Raw genomic sequence first — 21,244 nt, 5'->3', positions numbered from 1 at the left:
CATAGATGAAAAATGCTTATATTTTATATTTAATATATGCTTTATAACCTTTTAGAATATTATAGTATCTTATGAACTTTTTTCTTGCATTGAGATCAGTGTCATATTTTTAAAGAGCTAATCATGATATCATCTGAATTTATGGGAACAATATTTAATAGGCATTATATTATATAGAGATAAAGTATGTTTACTTAACAGAGATCTGATCCATTCTTTTTTTCTTCTTCTTCTTTTTTTTTTTTTTTTTTCCCCGAGACGGAGTCTCGCTCTGTCGCCCAGGCTGGAGTGCAGTGGCCAGGTCTCAGCTCACTGCAAGCTCTGCCTTCCGGGTTTACACCATTCTCCTGCCTCAGCCTCCCAAGTAGCTGGGACTACAGGCGCCCGCCACCTCGCCCGGCTAGTTTTTTGTATTTTTTAGTAGAGACGGGGTTTCACCGTGTTAGTCAGGATGGTCTCGATTTCCTGACCTCGTGATCCGCCCGTCTAGGCCTCCCAAAGTGCTGGGATTACAGGCTTGAGCCACCGCGCCCGGCCGATCTGATCCATTCTTACAGAGCTTTGGAACACTTACAATAAATAACTTGTAGTGGAGTTAATAGAATGTGAATTACAGATTTGGCATTTATCTAGTTAAGTTCAGCAATGCAAAATAGTTGATCTAGATAATCCAACGACAATGAAAAAATTAATTTTAAGCCTTAGATTATTCGAACCAACAATAGATACTGATCAAATTAACTAGAAAATGACCAAACTTAATTTTATCATGAATATATAAAGATAGCCCTAGGGTAAGAACAGAACCACTTAGCATTGTATAGTGTTTAACCCTTCAGTTTCCTTGAAACTTTCACAGGAATTTTACTTCAGCATGAAGTTCAAACATATACTCTTAATTTTTTTCAAAACTCCTTTTAACAATCTCTTCTCCTACTTCAGAAAATTAAATATATTTATCCTTTTTTGGTAAGTAAATATTGCAATTTATATTTGGGTTTCACCACATTAGAATTTCTTCCTCTGAAAATATTCATTTCAAGATGAGTTGGGCTAATAAATTTATTGAGAAAAAATTATTGGCAAAACAAAGTAGAAAAAAGAGGATTAAGCAAAACCATTCATTATAGTTCTTCATTTACACATGAACAGAAATGTAGTTAGTAATTAATAATAAATTTTATCTTAGTCTTTGAAAATAAGATTTCTTTTTTTTTTCTTTTTTTGAGACAGGGTCTGGCTCTGTTACCCAGGCTACGGTGCAATGGTGCAATCTCTGTTCACTGCAATCTCCACCTCCTAGGCTCAACCATCCTCCCACCTCAGCCTCCTGAGTAGCTGGGACTACAGGCACGCACCACCACACTCGGCTAATTTTTTTGGTATTTTTAGCAGAGTTGGGTTTTTGCCATGTTGACCATGTTGGTCTCAAACTCGTGAGTTCTCCAAAAGTGCTGGAATTACAGGTGGGAGCCAACATGCCTGGCCTGAAAATAAGATATTTCTGGTAGAACTAAGACTTCCTTTAGTGAAAATTTGATACATACAATACAAATAGTTATTTTAATACTTATTTAAAAATATGTCTAACATACATATCTACGTATATATCTATCCATCTATCTGTGTGTGTATATGTGTATTTTTAGATATATATATACACACATATATCTACAGATCAATAGATCAATCGATCAATAGATAGTTAGATAGATTGATTCTAGGCATATAGGAAAATTTCTAACCAATCATATGCTGACTACTAGGCCAAGTGAGAAGAGATGTCAATGACCACACACTCCAAGGAATACAGAATTTATAGAATTAATTCACAAAAGTCACTAAACAATAACAGCAACAACAGCAATTACAAGCAAGAGGCACAATAACAAAACCTGGTCAGGCAGGGAACATCTGATTTCTAGAGTTGCCACATTATATTATCTAAAATGTCACTGAAAAAAAAAAAGGTATGAAACATGCAATGAAACAGGAAAGTATAGCCCCGTTTCCCAAAGTGCTGGGATTATAGGCATGAGCCCGGCCTTTTCTTTCCTTTCTTTCCTTCCTTCCTTTCCTTCCTTCCTTCTCTTCCTTCTTTTCCTTCCTTCCTTTCCCTCTCCTTTTCCTTCTCCCTTTCCTTCTCCCTTCCCTTCCCTTCCCTTCTTTTGAGATGGAGTTTCGCTCTTGTTGCCCAGGCTGGAGTGCAATGGCGTGATCTTAGTTCACTGCAACCTCCGCCTCCCGGGTTCAAGTGATTCTCCTGCCTCAGCCTCCCAAGTAGCTGGGATTACAGGCATGTGCCACCACACCCAGCTAATTTTGTATTTTTGGTAGAGACAGGGTTTCTCCATGTTGGTCAGGCTGGTCTTGAACTCCTGACCTCAGGTGATACGCCTGCCTCGGCCTCCCAAAGTGTTGGGATTACAGGCGTGAACCATCGCGCCCGGCTGCCCGGCCCTTTCTTATCATTTAAACAGAGCCCTAATGATGATGTAACTGCATGCCCTTATTGTCTTAGAATATTTTTAGTTAATATTAATATCTGGTCAGGCTCCGTGGCTCATGCCTGTAATCCCAGCACTTTGGGAGGCCGAGGCAGGTGGGTCACCTGAGGTCAGGAGTCCGAGACCAGCCTGACCAACATGGTAAAACCCCATCTCTACTAAAAATACAAAAATTAACTGGGCATAGTGGTGGGCGCCTGTAATTCCAGCTACTTGGGAGGCTGAGGCAGGAGAATCACTGGAACCAGGGAAGTGGAGGTTGCAGTGAGCTGAGACCATGCCATTGCACTCCAGCCTGGACAACGAGAACGAAACTCCATCTCAAAAAAAAATTTTTTTTTTGGTAATGATAAAAGGGTTTGATCTGTCAGGAAGACATAGCAATTATAAACATAATACACCTGCCAAAGAGTTCCAAATATATAAAACAAAGACTGACAGAATTAGAGAAATAGATAATTCAACATAATAGTTGGAGATTTCAATGCCTCACTTTCAATAATAAATAGAACAACTTGACAGAGATCAGAAAGGAAAGAGAAGCCTTGATTAACACTATAAACTAACTAGACCCAACAGACATCTATAGGACACTTCACCCACAACAGCAGAATATGCATACTTCTGTTGCATATTCCATACACAGAATGTTTTCCAGGATAGACCATGTTCTGGGACATAAAACAAACTTCAGTAAATGTAAAAGGATGAAAGTCATGCAAAGTATGTTCACCGTTCACACACAACAGAATGAAGTTAGAAATCAACGATACAATGAAATTTGAGAAATTAAGAGATATGTGGAAATTAGATAATATTCCTCTAAACAGCCAATGGGTCAAAAAAGAAATCACAAGTGAAACAAGAATATACTTTGAGATGAATAAAAATGAAAACAGAACATACTAAACTTATGGGATGCAATAGAAACAGTACTCAGAAGGAATTTACAGTTGTAAATGCCTATTAATAAAGAAGGTATCAAATCAATAACCTAACTTTTCACTTTAAGAACCTAGAAAAAGATGAGCAAATGAAATTAGAGAAAAGCAGAAGGAAGAAAATAAAGATTAGAATGAAAACACATTAAACAGATATCCAAAGAAGTTTAACTATATGGACCTTTGTCAAAAACTTATAAATACAGCTTCAGTATAAAATTTACAATATAGGTATTAAAACTTCACAAATTTTAATTTCTTGAGGCTGCTTGCCTCATTTATGTCATCTCTTATTATAATGTAATGAATGAAAGGTATGAATGAATGAATGAAAGGTATGAATGAAATAAAACAGGGAGAAAAAAATTCATCTTGCGGAGTTTTTCAGTGACTAGAAATATTTTTGTCCTTGGATTTTAATGTCCTTAACCTTGATAGAAATGAAATTCATCAATCCTGACCACTGAGTCCAGAGAACAAACATGTCATAAGGCCTTTAGGGGTAGTTTTAGAAAAAATAAAGGAAAAAATTACCTTTTATATTGAGTAATATATTTACAAAATCACTACCCAGAAGTGGCTTAGTATGGCCCCAGGAATGGCTTAGGAAGATAGCTGACGACAACATTAATATCCCCTTTTCCAGAAAACACTTTGACTCTTCAAGCCATTGAATTTCATCACTAGTTTTCTTTCTTTTTTTTTTTTTGAAGTATCAAAGTCACGTTTAATAAAGTTCCTTCCAGTTTATAATGTATAATCATACTATTTAAACACACAGAAACTAGCTAATCTGAATTTATACAGTATAGTTTTTTGGGTGGGAAAAAACATTTATCTCACCTTTACTAGAGGAAACAGACTTATGATGGTTCTATTTTTCAACTTTAGAATTATTCATTCAGTAGAAGCTGTAGTTCAAGTACCCAGCCATTCTGTTTGTCACTTTCAATGTAATCTTCAAAAATTATGTGAGACATTCAACATACTTTACTATAAAATAGGCTCTGTATTAGACGATTTTGCCCAAGTGTAGGCTAATGTAGTGTTCGGAGCACTTTTAAGGTAGGCTAAGCTGTGATGTTCGACGTTTGGTATTTTCAACTCACAATGGGCTTATCTGGACATAAACCCATCGTAAGTTGAGAAGCATCTGTACACCCAACACTGGTTATATATACTTTCATTAAATACTCATTTGAAAAATAAAACTTTCTTCACATCAACCCTGTGATGTAGGTCTTTAATTTTTAAAACTGCAAAACAGGTTCCAAGATGAGCTCTTACTGATGTATATGGTGTAGTACAGTATAGCCAAAACCACTGCTTATGACCTCTCAAATACTCACACATCAAGGCCAGGCACAGTGGCTTATGCCTGTAATCCCAGCACTTTGGGAGGCCGAGGTGGATGGATCATTTGAGGTCAGGAGTTCTAGACTAGCCTGGTCAACATGGTGAAACCCCATCTCTACAAAAAATACAAAATATTAGCCAAGCATGGTGGTGGACACCTGTAGTCCCACCTACTAGGGAGGCTGAGGCAGGAGGATCACTTGAACCCAGGAAGTAGAGGCTGCAGTAAGCTGAGATCACACCACTGCACTCCAGCCTGGGTGACAAAGTGAGACCCTGTCCCCCAACAAATATTTACACATCACCCAGTAGTAAGGAAGGGTTATCATTCAGAGAGGTTTTTCTGAGATAATCTATTAAATTATAATTATAAAGAATAAATGTTTATAAATTTTTATGAAGTTATAAATTTATAAATATAAAAGTATAAATTCATATAGAGCTGTTTAAACTTATTCATATAGAGCTGTTTTAACTTCTTGTTTAAAGAAGTTTCCCTCTGAGGATTACAGACTATGTAATCTGCTACATGTAATTTCAGATAAATGATAAATTATACCTAAAGTGTAAGTATAATAGAATCAATTTTTGATATTTAAATTATTCTAAAACCTGTTGAGTGTGAATACTCTTAAATCTTTCTTTTCTGTTTATGCTTCTGGCTGAGAATGGAAGAAGGGACGGAGGCTTCAAATGACTGAAATTCTTCAGATGGTTTTTTGTGACCGACCCCTCATAAAGTATTTTTCTCCAGAGTCCAAAGGTAAGATAAAAAGTCTCTGACTTGAAATCAGAATCGATCTGCTGATCTGCTAGCCACAGCTCGAATATTGCCATAAACCTTGGAAGGAAGATTTCCCAAGATTAGGTTGCAAATGGCAGTTCTTGCCATCTTGATGTTTTGGAAGGAGCCAAGGATGTGAACTTTCACATCAGCAAAAACTATCCGCGTCCGTGTCACATTCTCTATGGTGAATTTGGTTTTTCCTCCTTTGCCAGCGATTCTTCCTATTGCCCTGGATAGATGGTCTCCCTTTAGGGGTTTAACATCTGTAATTTCAAAAGACTCTAGGAAGAGGTCATCCAACCTGATGAGGGCAAGTGCATCCTCCACCTGAAAGCCTAGAATAAAAGCTTTCACAAAATCAGCTGCTTTTGTCAGAGCACTAACATCCTTGGTTTCTTTACAAGTCCTGATTTCTACATTCCTTGATTTCAAGTTAAAGCGTATCTGAAGTCCCAAATGTTCCACAATAGGAGTAAATATCTTCATCCAGTTTTCTTTCAATGGTGTGTATCTGTTAGCTGGGACTGGAATTTTCCTTGTTTCTTCTTTTCCACTCAGGAGCCCGTCCCCACAGAGGGGTGGGAAGACGGGCCTCTTCGCCGGCCTGGCCTCCTCTGTGTCCATCCGGCCCGCATCCCCGCCCTCTCCCGCTGCGGACAGCTGTTCAGCCTGTCGTTTCTTCGCCCGCCGGCCACCCTTACCGGTGACCTGGGTAAAGCCCTCCTCTGCCCCGGCGCTCTGCGCTTCCATTTCGGATTCCATCCCCCGGACTAGTCCTCTTTCTTTACCAGTTACCTTCAGCCTCTTTTTGTTCAGATTTGGTCACAAGGAAGAACAGCGTAAGCAATGGTAAGGTATCGGAAGGTGAAGGATGGTAATAAGGGAGTAAAAGATTGAATGAAAATCCAAGACCAGGAACCATAATTCAGGAACCTTCATCTCACTGACCTTCTGCTATTCCTTCTGCCATTAAAAAATACCTGTTTAGGCCGGGCGCGGTGGCTCACGCCTGTAATCCCAGCGCTTTGGGAAGCGAGGTGGGGAGATCACGAGGTCAGGAGATCAAGACCATCCTGGCTAACACGGTGAAACCCCGTCTCTACTAAAAATACAAAAAACTAGCCGGGCGTGGTGGTGGGCGCCTGTAGTCCCAGCTATTTGGGAGGCTGAGGCAGGAGAATGGCGTGAACCCAGGAGGCGGAGCTTGCAGTGAGCGGAGATTGCGCCACTGCACTCCAGCCTGGGCGACACAGCGAGACTCCGTCTCAAAAACAAAAAACAAAACAAAAAAAACCTGTTTAATCCTCACCAGCCACTTTCTTCTCCCCTCTTTTTTTTTTTTTTTTGGAGGTGGGGTCTCACCCTGTGGCCCAGGCTGGAGTGTAGTGGTGTGATCTCGGCTCATGATAACTTCTGCCTCCTGGGTTCAAGCAATTCTCGTGCCTCAGCCTCCAGAGTAGTTGGGACTACAGGCGTGCGTGACCACACCCGCAAAGCGCTGGGATTATAGGAGTGAGCTACCACGCCCGACCTGTTTATCTCCATTTTCTGAAAAGGATATAATAATAATCCATGCTGGTTAAGTCATAAGGAAGGAGTATGCACGAGGTGCACAAGCTACCCCACAACATTTCAGGAGAAAAGTTTTTTTTTTAAAACTCCTTGAAGTACACAAAATCAGCTACAAACATTATGAAATACAAGTTACAGTTCTGTTTGCTCTATAGCATTGTAAAAATCAGGAAACTCTCATCAAAATAGAAAACAAGAACAATGACATACAATAAGCACTTTGTATACTTTAACCGACAATAACATTTTAATTGGCACCATCTCTGCCAGACTAGTATTAAGCCTGGCATCAAGCATGAGTTTATTAATTCATGTGTTCACATACTTTTAACGATGTTTGGTAAACTGATTTCTTACTTTTATTCTTTCTTGCTTCCTTAATTAAGTCCTAAGTGTGGACAGATCTTTTTGTACCACATCAAGCCATGTATGCCTCCAGAGTGTTTTAGTGACACTGTGCCTATGCCAGCTAGGGCCTCATTGTTGCTCAGCAACCTAAAACATTTATTTTTGTTTTTGACTTCCTATCACTTTTTCCTGTTGACTGCCAATCCTTCTCAGTCTCTTCAAATCCTTCTCCACCCACTATTTTCTTAGTAAATAAATCATAGACTTGAACATATCAGGAAATAGCTACCAAGAGTGAAGAGACTTGCCTGGTGTTTACAACTAATTGGTGATAATATTAAAACTAGACACCAGGTCCTCTGAGTCTCTCTAGTTTCAAAATTCCCACTATGACAGTGTCATATAAATGGGCTGAATTCATATGTGACATGAGACTTTCCAAATTTTTTTTTTTTTTTTGCCAGTTCTGATTTTCTTGTATTTCCTCTCTTTGCTGCAGAGGAAGCACCATTCCTCTAACTCTCTTTAAAAATATATTTAAAAAAAATATGTATTTTTTCTAAGAGATAGTCTCCCTCTGTTGCCCAGGCTGGAGTGCAGTGGCACAATCCTAACTCACTGTGACCTCAAACTCCTGGGTTCAAGCCATCCTCCCACCTCAGCCTTCCAAGGAGCTAGGACTACAGGCATGTGCCACCATGCCAGGTAATTTCTTTAGTTTTTGTAGAGATGGAGACTTGCTAAGTTGCCCAGGCTGGTCTAGAACTCCTGGCCCATAAGTGACCCACTAAACTTGGCCTTTCAAAGCACTGGGATCACAGGAGTGAGCCACTGTGCCTAGCCTGTTCCTCTCTTTAATTCAAGTTTCTTTTTATTTTTTGAGACAGAGTCTTGCTCTGTTGCCCAGGCTGGAGTACAGTGGCACAATCTTGGCTCGCTGCAACCTCTGCCTCTTGGATTCAAGTGATTGTCCTTCCTCAGTCTCCCTGTAGCTGGGATTACAGGCACATGCCACCATGCCCAGCTAATTTTTGGATTTTTTGTAGAGACAGGTGTTTCACCATGTTGGCCAGGCTGGTCTTGAACTCCTGACCTCAAGTGATCTGCCTGCCTCGGCCTCCCAAAGTGCTGGGATTACAGATGTGAGCCACCACACCTGGTGGAATTCAAGTTTCTCAATGCAGTGTTTGGCCCAAAGTGTGAGGTCAGCACCACTGACAGTATGGGAGATGATTTGAGTAGTATGCAGATTTGGCATTGAATAACATTTAATCACACCGTGAGAAAGCTGCTTTATACAATGCTTTTTCAACCCTTCTGACAAGGACAAAGTCTCATTTTTGTACCACTGTTTAACACCTCTCGGACACTGTCCATTCCCTTTTTAATAAAGAACCACCAATCTCAAGCCTGGAGACTTGTCACAACCTTTTCTAGCTAGCATTTAATAATATTGTTCTGCTTTTGTGGTGGTTGCTTTCATTTATGGCAAATAATGCTGACTTTCCATTTTTAGTTTTCAATTTAAGTAAGAAAGTGAATCTGATTTAGAGTAAAATATTGAGTAAATACTATAAATGGTTGTATATGTATACATGGCAAAAAAAAAAAAAATCATGAAGGCAGTGCTTGAGTGACTAACTCCAGGAAACACTGTGTTGCTGGAATCTGTTACAAATGGTTGTCTATTGTAATTAAGACCTGGAATGACAACTCTTCTGAATCTTTTTGTTTTGTTTTGTTTTTTGAGATGGAGTTTCGCTCTTGTTGCCCAGGCTGGAGGGCAATGGCGCGATCTTGGCTCACCGCAACCCCTACCTCCCAGGTTCAAGCAATTCTCCTGCCTCAGCCTCCTGAGTAGCTGGGATTACAGGCATGCACCACCATGCCCGGCTAATTTTGTATTTTTAGTAGAGACGGGGTTTCTCCATGTTGGTCAGGATGGTCTCAAACTCCTGACCTTGGGTGATCCGCCCGCCTCGGCCTCCCAAAGTGATGGGATTACAGGCATGAGCCACCACACCTGGCCCTGAATCTTCTTTCCCCTTGTATCCTAGGTCACTCAAACTCCTCCTCATTTGCTCTTGTCATTTTTGGCTTCTAAATCTCAAGAGAGTTCTTTCTAATGGTGCTGCCTCTGAACTGCTATGATGTGGAGTTTCATTCTTCTGCACTTGCCCCACCCTTCAGGAATCATTTTTGAATCTTCTGCTTCAAATTAAGGGAGTTTTTTTTTTTTTCCTCCTCTGCAAGTGGTTATGACTCTTTGGCTAATCTTTTGGCTAAGTGTCAAGAGGACACTTGAGTAATGCTACTCTCTAGCATATGTAAAGTGTTCCTCCATACCAACTTTCACCCAGTATCACAGAACGAAGTTCATCTACCTCAAGTGATGCTTTCTTGAGCATCTATTCCCTTTCATCCTCTGGGGATGGAATAATTCAGCCCCCAAATGTACCTAACCCACAAGGCCCTAATGATCCTCAAATAGCACTCCTGATGGCTTGTCCTAGTCCCCAGAGTTTCAACTGGATATAGCTTAGGTCTACAATAAAACACTTTATAAAACAAAAATAATTAAAGGCTGAACATGGTCACTCATGCCTATAATCCCAACACTTTGGGAGGCCAAGGTGGGAGGATTCCTTGAGCTCAGGGGACACCAGCCTGGGTAACATGGTGAGACACCACCTCTACAAAAGTACAAAACAATTAGCTGGGTGTGATGGCATGCCTGTTGTCCCAGGTACTCAGGAGGCTGAGGCGGGAGGATTGCTTGAGCCATCAGGAGTTCCAGGCTGCAGTGCGTTATGATCACACCACTGCACTCCAGCCTAGGTGACAGGGGAACCTGCAAAAGGTGTTGCAAAGAAAATTTACCATACTGTTTCTAAGAAGCAATAACTGGAAGTGGAGTCCTGGTGTTTAAGAACACAAGTTAAGATTCTTTATGTTTCTTATGCTTTTTATATTTCTGTAACAGGCTTCAGTGGAACTGGGTATCATTTTATATTGTCTAGATCAAATTGATGCAAGTGAGCAGATGTATTTTGAATATTCACATGCCTAACATACTAGTACTCTGAGTCAAATGCAAGAATGTTAATTTACAAATATCTTAAATACTCTACCACCTGGGGAAAGAAAAATCATTAATTTCCTTTGGCAGAAAGCCTCAGGTAACTTTTGATTTTCTCCTCATCTCTGATGTAATGCTCTGGTCATATTACAGAGTGTAACTTACACAAAAACTACATTTTTTTTTTTTACTATCCTGCTTTCGCAACAGTTGAATTCATATGCCTGTCTCTATGGTTACTTTTTTACAGTGTTCACTGAAATTTAATATGCTCTCCTCTGACCCGCCCCTCAAATACATTAAGTCCACAATGAGGCTATAAACCAGGAGTGAGAAGTAAGGAGGCAGAATTATACACATGATTAAAGTAAATAGTAACCAAGAATTTGCTAACCCAACAATTCTTTGCCTAAGCTCTATCTTGGGGATAGAGACTCGTTAAACCTTGTTTTCAATATAGTGAAGTGTTACTTACATTAAACTATTATTAAATAAAAGAAACTCCTCAAATTATATTTTGAATGACAATATTTCAAAGTTTATAGCTAGCTATTGCCTCACATTTTCTGCATAGTGTACTGTGTACTGGGTGATGCATGATAAAATATATCATGACCTCTAAGACACCTTCCATATTTGTAATCTGTGAATGTATGTGAAAGAGAGTGATATTTTGCTAGCATCTGGGAATAAAAAAGACATATAATAAAAATGAAAAGATAAAGCTAGAGACGGGGTTTCTATTTTAGAGTGTGTGTGTTGTGTGGATAGAAATATGGCAGAAGAGGGGTAATACAGGTATGTACACAAATATTTATAATAAAAATGAAAAGGTACCAAAATACAAGTATATCCATCTTTAATTTCTTGAGACCAAGGTCTCTGATTTTTTTTTTTTTTTTTTTTTTTTTTTTTGAGACGGAGTCTTATTCTGTCACCCAGGCTGGAGTGCAGTGGCGCAATCTCCACTCACTGCAAGTTCTGCCTCCCGGGTTCACACCATTCTGTGGCCTCAGCCTCCCGAGTAGCTGGGACTACAGGCGCCCGCCACAACGCCCGGCTAATTTTTTGTATTTTTAGTAGAGACGGGGTTTCACCATGTTAGCCAGGATGGTCTTGATCTCCTGACCTCGTGATCCGCCCGCCTCGGCCTCCCAAAGTGCTGGCATTACAGGCGTAAGCCACCACGCCCGGCTAGGTCTCTGATCATTTCTATACATCATTCTTTTACTTGTAGGGCTGAACACAATGCCAGGGACACAGCAAGAATTTAATATATACTTGTTAAACGAATGAATGAATGCATGTATACATAAAATGTTATGGAACGTTTAACGTATTCTGGTGATAATGAAAGTGGGTGGATTTCTGAGAGAGGAGGTCGGGGTTAGAGTTCTGTACTGCTAATTTTTTCCCCATTATCCATTCTGTCCTTCTACAGTAATAGTTCCCTTATTTTTAGCTGGACATATTTACCAGCCTCTTGGTTGCTGGGTATATGACTGAGTTCTGACCAATAAAATGTGAGCCAAAGTGATATGTGCACCTTTCAGGTCATTGAAAAATAAGGACTGCCCTCTCTTTCTCCTTTATCCCACTAACCACTGGCTGGAAATGGACATGGCCTTAGACTAAGGAGGGAAGGGCAAATATCTAAGGAGGAAAGGCAGAGGTGGAATCAGGACCACTTGTCTTTCAACTATACCAGAGTTTTTCAGACTGTGGTCTTTGGGCTGTTGCATTAGAATCGCCAGAGTTACCTGACGAAAATGCAAATTACTGGGTCTTACAGACTCAAATCTCTGGGATGGGTTCCAAGGATTTTTTTCAGCTGGAGGCGGTGGTTCACTTCTGAAATCCAAGCACTTTGGGAGGCCAAGGCGGGAGGACTGCTTGAGCCCAGGAGTTCGAGACCACCCTGGGCAGCATAATGGGAACCCCGTCTGTTACTTAAAAAAATTATTACAGACTGGGCGCGGTGGCTCACGCATGTAATCCCAGCACGTTGGGAGGCCGAGGCAGGCGGATCACTTGAGGTCAGGAGTTCGAGAGCAACCTGACGAACATGGTGAAACGCCATCTCTACGAAAAATACAAAAATTAGCGGGGTGTCATGGCGGGCACCTGTAATCCCAGCTGTTTGGGGAGGCTGAGGCATGAGAAGTACTTGAATCGGGGAGGCGGAGGCTGCAGTTGGGCCGAAATTGCGCCACTGCACTCCAGCCTGGGCGACAGAGCGAGACCATGTCTCAAAAAAAAATTATTACTATATTAAAAAATGTTTCAAAGAATGTGTATTTTTAACAGGGACTTCAGGGACTTGTGAGTTGAAAACCACGGTACTACGTCAGACTACCTCAAAAATACCCCCAAATGTTTATAAACAAAGCCAAGGTCACGCATTCAGGCCCAGTGAGCTCCAGGAACTGTGCAAGAGGCCTCTGGCTGGGGGCGCTGAAACAGGTATCCCCGCGCGCAGGGGGAAGAGCTACTCTCCCGGCGACAGGCGGCACCCGCCAAATCCCGCGGGAACAGCCCGCGCGCCGCGCCCCCTGCCCCACCTCCGCTCGCAGTTGCCATGAAGACCGGGTCCAGGACAGGTCGACTGCCAGAGACTCCGGAGGCTGAGCCTTCCTCGGCCTGAGCCCGCCAGACCCCGGGCCCCGCGCTCACCCCTCTCCGCCGCCACGTCCGCGAAGGCCTCACGCGCGAGGCCAGGCGAGACCACTTCACGACACCGGAGCGAACCGGGCGTCAGAGGCCGCGACCCCCCTGCCCCGAATCCGGCCAGTGGGAGTGGCTGCATTTGAACCAAACGGCCTTCGCGGGCAGCAGCCGTCGCCCCACAGTCCCGGGGCTCCCGAGGGCCTGTGACCGACGCTGGCCTCCGCGTCTTCGTCCCCGAAGCCCCGGGAACCATCTGCCCTCGGGTAAGGGGAGGAGTCGCGGGAGCCGGTGACTGGGCTGTGGGGACGCGAACGGGGCTCTGGAGGAAGCCGCCGGTCTCCTCGGGGCGCTTCTCCCGCAGCCGCCGCCGCCGCCGCCGCCGCACCTCTCCTCGCCGCCTTTTTTTTTTTTTTTTTAAATTGAGCGTGTGGAAATTTCGTGAGCTGCTTCTCCGACTCGAAGTCTGGGACACTCAGATGGGCCAGGAAATGTCCCCTCTTAGTCTTTAAGGCCACAACGAAGGGGGCCACCCCGGAAGGGTGCTGCAGAGTGATTTACTGCGATCACCTTCTCTCTTCACAGAGGCCATGCTGCAGATGCGTGGAAAGCCGTTTCCTGGAACGTCGGAATTCTAACCCCAGGGCGAGGGACTCACGACAGGCGAGGGGCAGACATGCTGAACTCCACGGGCGAACTGGAGTTTTCGAACGAAGAAGATGCCGAGATCATCTCCCAACTCACTTCCCTGGCTCTGTCCGATGGGAAAAGCTCAGCTGGTGCACCCGAAAAAACGGGCTATCCGGACTCCGTTTATGTCATGGCAGCGAACATTTTTCAGGGTATTCGAATCGAAAAGTCGGCACAGAAAGTCTTAATCAAGTATGGGAATGAACCCCTGCGGTCCTTCTCCGAGTCTGAGGATCAGTCCTTTCAGCGTTTGTCTTATGAGCTTGCTTTCAGTGCCCTGAAATGTGAGTTGTGCCAGTCTGGAGGACCAACACTAAAAGAAAACAATAGCGAGAGAATTTGGGGAATGCAGCCCTCCTCCTCCCTGCCCCTTATTCACACCAGGTTTTGGTTTAGGCATGTGCATCTCTTTGGTTAACTGCAAGTGTCAAGGAATTAGGGTTCCAATGAAACAAGTTCTTCCAGCCCAGGACTGCAGATTTCCCCGTGCACTGTGCTTTGTCCTTAGAGCGGTGTAGTGCGCGGTCATTAAATTGAACAGGGAAACAATTTCTTCCAATGATAATTTCCCTCTCCCTGTATTTTTTTTGTTTTCCTCCGTAGAGTTGGGGGTCTCGCTTTATTGTCTGGGCTGGTCTCAAACTCTGAACCTCAAGGGATCCTCCCGCTTCAGCCTCCCAAAGTGCTGGGATTACAGGCAATGAGCCACCACGCCCGGCCTCCCTGTGTATTTCTTTCCATTCCCTGTATTTATCTTTTTTGGTATTTTAGTTTATGAGCTTTCACAAATATCAAACCAGTAAAGGAGGATGGGGAGAGGAACAGAGACAGAATAAAAAGAAAAGGTGCAAAATTTAAAAAATGAATGTTAAAATTATACCAACCCCAATTAAGACTATCCCATTCATAGCTAATAGCTTTAATGGGAGGAGCCAAACTTTAGTAGAACTCCCCTTTCTAATTTGCCTTCAGGGTTTGAGACTCAAGTGTTACAGATTCCCTCAAGGATAGTTAGTTATCAATCTGAGGCCAGGGGTGGTTGCTCAGGCCTGTAATCCCGGCACTTTTAGAGGCCAAAGTGAGAAGATTGATTGAGCTCAGGCGTTCAAGACCAGCCTGGGCACATAGTGAGATCTCCTCTCTATAAAAAATTTAAAAATTAGCCCAGTGTGGTGGCTTCGTACTTAGTACTTAATGAACCTTGTACATCCTTGTTCATGTCTGTAGTCCCAGATACTTGGGATGTTGAGGTGGGAGGATCGCTGGAGCCTAGGAGGCAGAGGTTGCAGTGAGCCAAGATGGTGTCATTGCACTCTACCTGGTGACAGAGCAAGACCCTGTCCAAAAAAAAAAAAAAAATCAGTCTAAATGTGGAATTGACACTAGGACATGACCAAATATTGTTACTATGAGGACAGCAGTCAAAAGGCCTGAAGTTGTTTGTTTTAGTACTAGCTGTGACTAAAAACTTTATGTTGGTTTGTAAACTGACTGAATGTAGTTCCAAAAAGAAGTTCCAGATATGTTTAGAATATTAGCAGCATGGCCAAAATGATGAGCAGAGCAGAAGCCTTCCTAAAGAGACACCTCAAAAAGGGCAACACTCTTTTGCATGATTTTCTTAGTACTTAATGAGCCTTGTACATCCTTGTTCATAGGAGGCAGTTAATTACTCAGTTCAGCCACACGCAGTGGCTTACACTTGTAATTCCAGTACTTTGGGAGGCGGAGGTGGGAGGATTGCTTGGAGTTCAGGAGTTCAAGACAAACCTGGACAACATAGCGAGACCCCCATCTCTAATTTTATTTCTTTTTTTTTTTTTTTTTTTTGAGACGGAGTCTGGCTTTGTCGCCCAGGCTGGAGTGTAGTGGCGCAATCTTGGCTCACTGCAAGCTCTGCCTCCTGGGTTCATGCCATTCTCCTGCCTCAGCCTCCCGAGTAGCTGGGACTACAGGTGCCCGCCACCATGCCCAGCTAATTTTTTGTACTTTTAGTAGAGACGGGGTTTCACCGTGTTAGCCGGGATGGTCTCCATCTCCTGACCTCGTGACCCGCCCACTTGGGCCTCCCAAAGTGCTGGGATTACAGGCGTGAGCCACCGTGCCCTGCCCCCATCTCTATTTTTAAAAATAAAAAAAAAAATGCTCAGTTGAATTAAAATGTCTCACTGATTATTTAGATAGGAATATATATTTTTGGTTGTCTGCAGAGATAATGTAGTTTAACTCTGAAGTCAGCAATTTGTCATGGAGAAAAATTTGTATGATGTGAAACAATTTCTCTTTATTTTTCGTTTCTTTGTTTTCTCCTGTTCAGTAATTTTTCTTTTCCTTTTAAGTCTGTCTTAACCATTCTTCCTCCTCCAGTTTAATCTTTGAGATTTTGTTTCATCCGTCTTCTTCCCCTCTTCCCCAACCAAGGTGTTGCATTTCATGCAATGAATCAAATGAACATTTTTACACTTTTTTTCTAGCAACAATGAAATGCAGACTAGGCAGCTGTGTTGATTAATTGGCATTTAATGTTAATTCTAGAATTCTAGGCAATTTGTTCTCCTAATAGAATATTGAGTATTACCTTTAGTACTCAATAAGAAAAGCCTGAATTATAATTCTATATAAAATTAATGCATTAACTAAATGATTGTATTAAACTGATATGTGTGATAGATTGTTTTCGTCCTCTCCATTCTATTTTCTATTTTATGAAAGATATTGTGATTGTTTTATCTTTCTTTCTTTTTTTTTTTTTTGGGATGGAGTCTCACTCTGTCACCCAGGCTGGAGTGCAGTGGCACGATCTAGGCTCACTGCAACCTCCACCACCCAGGTTCAAGCACTTCTCTGCCCCAGTCTCCCAAGTAGCTCCCAAGTGGCACCCACCACCACGCTTGGCTAATTTTTAAATTTATTTTTTATTTTTGTTGCGGTGGAGTCTCGGTCTGTAGCCCAGGCTGGAGTGCAGTGGCCGCGATCTCCACTCACTGCAAGCTCCGCCTCCCGGGTTCACACCATTCTCCTGCCTCAGCCTCCCGTGTAACTGGGACTACAGGCGCCTGCCACCGCGCCTGGCTAATTTTTGTATTTTTAGTAGAGACGGGGTTTCACCGCGTTAGCCAGGATGGTCTCGATCTCCTGACCTCGTGATCAGTCTGTCTTGGCCTCCCAAAGTGCTGGGATTACAGGTGTGAGCCATCGCACCCAGCCTAATTTTTGTATTTTTAGTAGAGATGGGGCTTCACCATCTTGGCCAGCCTGGTCTTGAACTCCTGACCTCGTGATCCACCTGCCTTGGCCTCCCAAAGTGCTGTGATCTTTCTTTCTTTCTTTGTTTTTTTTTTGAGACAGACCCTATATCTGTTGCCCAGGCTGGAGTGCAGTGGTGCGATCTCAACTCACTGCAACCTCCGCCTCCCGGGTTCACTCCATTCTCCTGCCGAGTAGCTGGGACTACAGGTGCCTGCCACAACGCCCGGCTAATTTTTTGTGTTTTTGGTAGAGACAGGGTTTCACCGGGTTAGCCAGGATGGTCTCGATCTCCTGATCTCGTGATCCGCCCGCCTCGGCCTCCCAAAGTGCTGGGATTACAGGCGTGAGCCACTGCACCTGGCCTGTGATCTTTCTTAATGACACAGAAATCCCATTCAAATAAATTGTTATAGACCTTTACAAAACTTCTTTTCTTGAAACGTTCATTTTTATAAGTTCAAATTATAAGGTAAAATGGTATTGTTTATTTGTTAAATATATTTTTTCTTATAATCATACGGTTGATATGTTTTGGCTGTGTCCCCACCCAAATCTCATCTTAAATTCCCATGTATTGTGGGAGGGACCTGGTGGGAGGTAATTGAATCATGGGGACAGGTCTTTCTTGTACTGTTCTCATGATAGTGAGTAAGTGTCATGAGATCTGATGGTTCTATAAGGGGTAGTATCCCTCTACAAGCTCTCTTCCCTTGTCTGCCACCATATGAGATGTGCCTTTCACCTTCTGCCATGACTGTGAGGCCTCCCCAGCCATGTGGAACCGTAAGTCCATTAAACCTCTGTCTTTTGTAAATTCCCCAGTCTTGGGTATATCTTTATCAGCAGCATAAAAACGGACTAATACAATGGTCTTGCTTTAAATTATCAGTAATTCTTGAATGTGCAAATAGAATAAAATCAGAATTTTATGTAGTGGTTTTTCCAAGATAATTAGGAGCCTGCTATTTTCCTTTTTTTTTTGAGACAGAGTCTTGCTCTGTCACCCAGGCTGGAGTGCAGTCAATCGTACAATCTCGGTTCACTGCAACCTCAGCCTTCTGGGTTCAAGTGATTCCCTGCCTTGGCCTTCCAAGTAGCTGGGATTACAGGTGCCTGCCACCATGCCCAGCTAATTTTTGTATTTTTAGTGCAAATGGGGGTTTCACCATGTTGGCCAGGCTGGTCTTGAACTCCTGACCTCAGGTAATCTGCCCACCTTGTCCTCCCAAATTGCTGGGATTACAAATGTGAGCCACCGCAACAGGCCATCTGCTATTTTACTTTTAAAATATTGGAAGCTTTTATACATTTCACTTTTATCTTCTGTATTACCAGTGTTCTGTCAATACTTTCACATGTGATATTTTCACATGTGACTTACATCTGGCTTATGCAGTATAAGTTCAAGGAATAATGGTTCAGATAAGAAAACTCAGAATTTCTTCCCTAAGATTTTGTAGGAGCTGTAAAACTGCAAAGGTTATTGTGAAAATTAAAGAGAGCTTGAGTAATGGTCCCTTTTGTTTGTGAATTTGTGAACAGGTAATTAAATCACATTACCATAATATTTAAGGAAGTAGGAGAAGAAAAACAATAACAGAAAATCTCTTAATTATACAAACGTTAACTGTATTCCTTTGGTTGTGTCTTATGCTTTTCAGTTTTTTTGCTTGTTCCTTTGTTGATGTCCTTCATGGTATATAAGGTCTTTCAAGGCAGGAAGTGTATTTATCTGATTAACCTTTTAAAGATTTAAAGGGCTCTGTAAAATGTTTTTTGAAATGAAGAGTGCCATTATTTCTGCTTTACCAAATAAGCCCAATTTTCTGCTAACGAAAGTAGAATTACTAATGAAAAGTAGCCTATTCCTGTTTAGAGTTTTGTCAAAGCAGTACAGTACCAGTAGCCTATTTATTTATTTATTTATTTATTTATTTATTTAAGATGGAGTCTCGCTCTGTTACCCAGGCTGGAGTGCAGTGGCGCGATCTCAGCTCACTACATGCTCCGCCTCCTGGGTTCATGCCATTCTCCTGCCTCAGCCTCCTGAGTAGCTGGGACTACAGACGCCCGCCACCACGCCCTGCTAAGTTTTTTGTATTTTAAGTAGAGACGGGCTTTCACCATGTTAGCCAGGATGGTCTCAATCTCCGGACCTTGTGATCCACCTGCCTCAGCCTTACAAAGTGCTGGGATTACAGGCGTGAGCCACCATGCCTGGCCGCCAATTTATTTTTTGAAAGAATCTCGGTGTGTTTCAAGGAACAATAATTTTTTTTTTTTTTTGAGATGGAGCCTTGCTCTGTCTCCCAGGCTGGAGTGCAGTGGCACGATCTTGGCTCACTGTAACCTCTTCCTCCTTGGTTCAAGTGATTCTCCTGCCTCAGCCTCCCTAGTAGCTGGGACTACAGGTGCCCGCCAGCACGCCCAGCTAATTTTTTGTATTTTTAGTACAGATGGGGTTTCACCGTGTTACCCAGGATGGTCTTGATCTCCTGACCTCGTGATCCGCCTTCCTCGGCCTCCCAAAGTGCTGGGATTACAGGCGTGAGCCACTGTGCCCAGCCAAAAAATTTTTAAAAAAATAAAAACCTGGCAAATTTTTTCTTTAAAGAAATGAACAAACAAACAAACAAACTTGGAGAAAGAGATATCCCTGAAATTGCTGATCTTTTTCCTGGCTTCTTTCTCCACCTTCTCTAGGTTTGTATTGTTGTTGAACTTCGAGTCCAGGAACAGATTGTAGCATTAACCTGGCGATTTCAGAATCTTATAATCTGTCAGTGAAAAACTTAGTAAATGCTTAACATGTGGTTTGGTTATAGCTTCTGGGAATTAGTAATTGTAGTCAGGGGTTCCTAAGACCACCTCCAGATTCAATCATTTGCTACAAGGACTGACAGAACTCAGCAAAGCTGTTATACTTGTGGTTATAGTTTATCACAGTGAAAGGACAGATTAAAATCAGCAACAAGTAAAGGTACATAGGGCAGAATCCAGGAGAGGCTAGACGCAAGCTTCCTATTTTTCTTTCCCAGAGTGGTCTATGGAGAGTGCTTAATTCTCCCACCAGTGATAATTGGCAACATGAATGAAGCATTGCCAAGTAGGGAAGCTCACCTGAGCCTTGCTGTTTGTTTAGCATTTTTATTGGGGGTCAGTCTCGTAGACAAGCTGCAGTCATGTGGCTGACCTTAGTTATTCAATCTCTAGCTTCTTCAGAGGCCAAGCTGATACTGTGTGGTCTAGGACCCCAGGAAAAAAAAAAGAAAAAAAAAGATACCTTTATCAGACAAGATATTCTAAGAACTTAGAGGTTATCTCCTAGGAACCGGTCAAAGGCCAACCCTTTCTTTAGAATGTCCAGAGTTTGGCCACCCAGGCCTGCTAAGTGGGAAGAGGGAGAGCGATGCCCCGGTTCCTTCTCCCAATTTCACCTGTCTAATAAACCCAATTTTTCTTTCATGAGGAGTAGTAAGAAAGGGGAGAGAGAGAGTTAAGGTGTTTCTCTAGGGTAAGGCCCTCCACATGGAAACATGTAAAATGGTGGTTAAGAGATCTCTGAAGCAGACTGAAGAGAAGCTTTGATTAGTGGGGAGAGGGAGAGATAATTGGAGTTATCGGGCTGAATTCTAGAATACTCACACTTGCAACTTTCAAGGAAGTCCTGATAACCTAAATTAGGCATTATCAGTGTGGTGTATTTGGTTACTCTGGTTTGTCATAATAATAATTAGAGGAAGGCAGCATAATATTTGGTGAAGTGCATGTACTTTGGTGCCAGACTGCCTGGGTTTGACTCCTTGATCTGCTACTTGCTGTGTGACTATGAACATATTACTTAACTGTGCTGTGCCCCATTTCCTATGAAATAACCTAATTCATATGGTTGTTATGGAGATTAAATGAATTAATATATGAAATGCACTTAGAACATTGTCAAGCACATAGAAAACATATACACAGTCCCCAATTTATGATGGGGGTCCTTATAATTTTTCCACTTAACATGATGTAAAAGCTATATGCTTTCAGTAGAAACCATACTTTG

At 42.3% G+C, this 21,244-nt stretch overlaps 1 protein-coding gene and 1 pseudogene across 3 annotated transcripts in view; one reads left to right on the top strand and one right to left on the bottom strand.

The window, feature by feature from the left end:
* Positions 1 to 4,852: 4,852 nt before the first annotated feature.
* On the bottom strand, positions 4,853 to 6,368 carry LOC105487720 (RNA-binding protein PNO1 pseudogene; annotated as a pseudogene).
* Positions 6,369 to 13,171: 6,803 nt separating this feature from the next.
* LOC105487719 (NOP2/Sun RNA methyltransferase family member 7) overlaps positions 13,172 to 21,244 on the top strand; it is a 64,571-nt gene continuing 56,498 nt past the window's right edge. The window contains exons 1-2 of one of the 3 annotated variants that reach the window (XM_071093689.1): positions 13,172 to 13,520; positions 13,840 to 14,228. In XM_071093689.1, the coding sequence (XP_070949790.1) occupies positions 13,931 to 14,228 (298 nt within the window). In that variant the 5' untranslated portion in view covers positions 13,172 to 13,520; positions 13,840 to 13,930. The remainder of the gene's footprint in view (positions 13,521 to 13,839; positions 14,229 to 21,244) is intronic. The other 2 variants (XM_071093690.1, XM_011751306.3) reach the window with 2 other exon arrangements.

Source organism: Macaca nemestrina, chromosome 3 (genome assembly GCF_043159975.1).
Source record: "Macaca nemestrina isolate mMacNem1 chromosome 3, mMacNem.hap1, whole genome shotgun sequence".
In the NCBI taxonomy this organism is placed as follows: domain Eukaryota; kingdom Metazoa; phylum Chordata; class Mammalia; order Primates; family Cercopithecidae; genus Macaca; species Macaca nemestrina.
The sequence above is the reverse complement of the archived record's forward strand: the minus strand, read 5'-3'. Positions and strand labels throughout refer to the sequence as shown.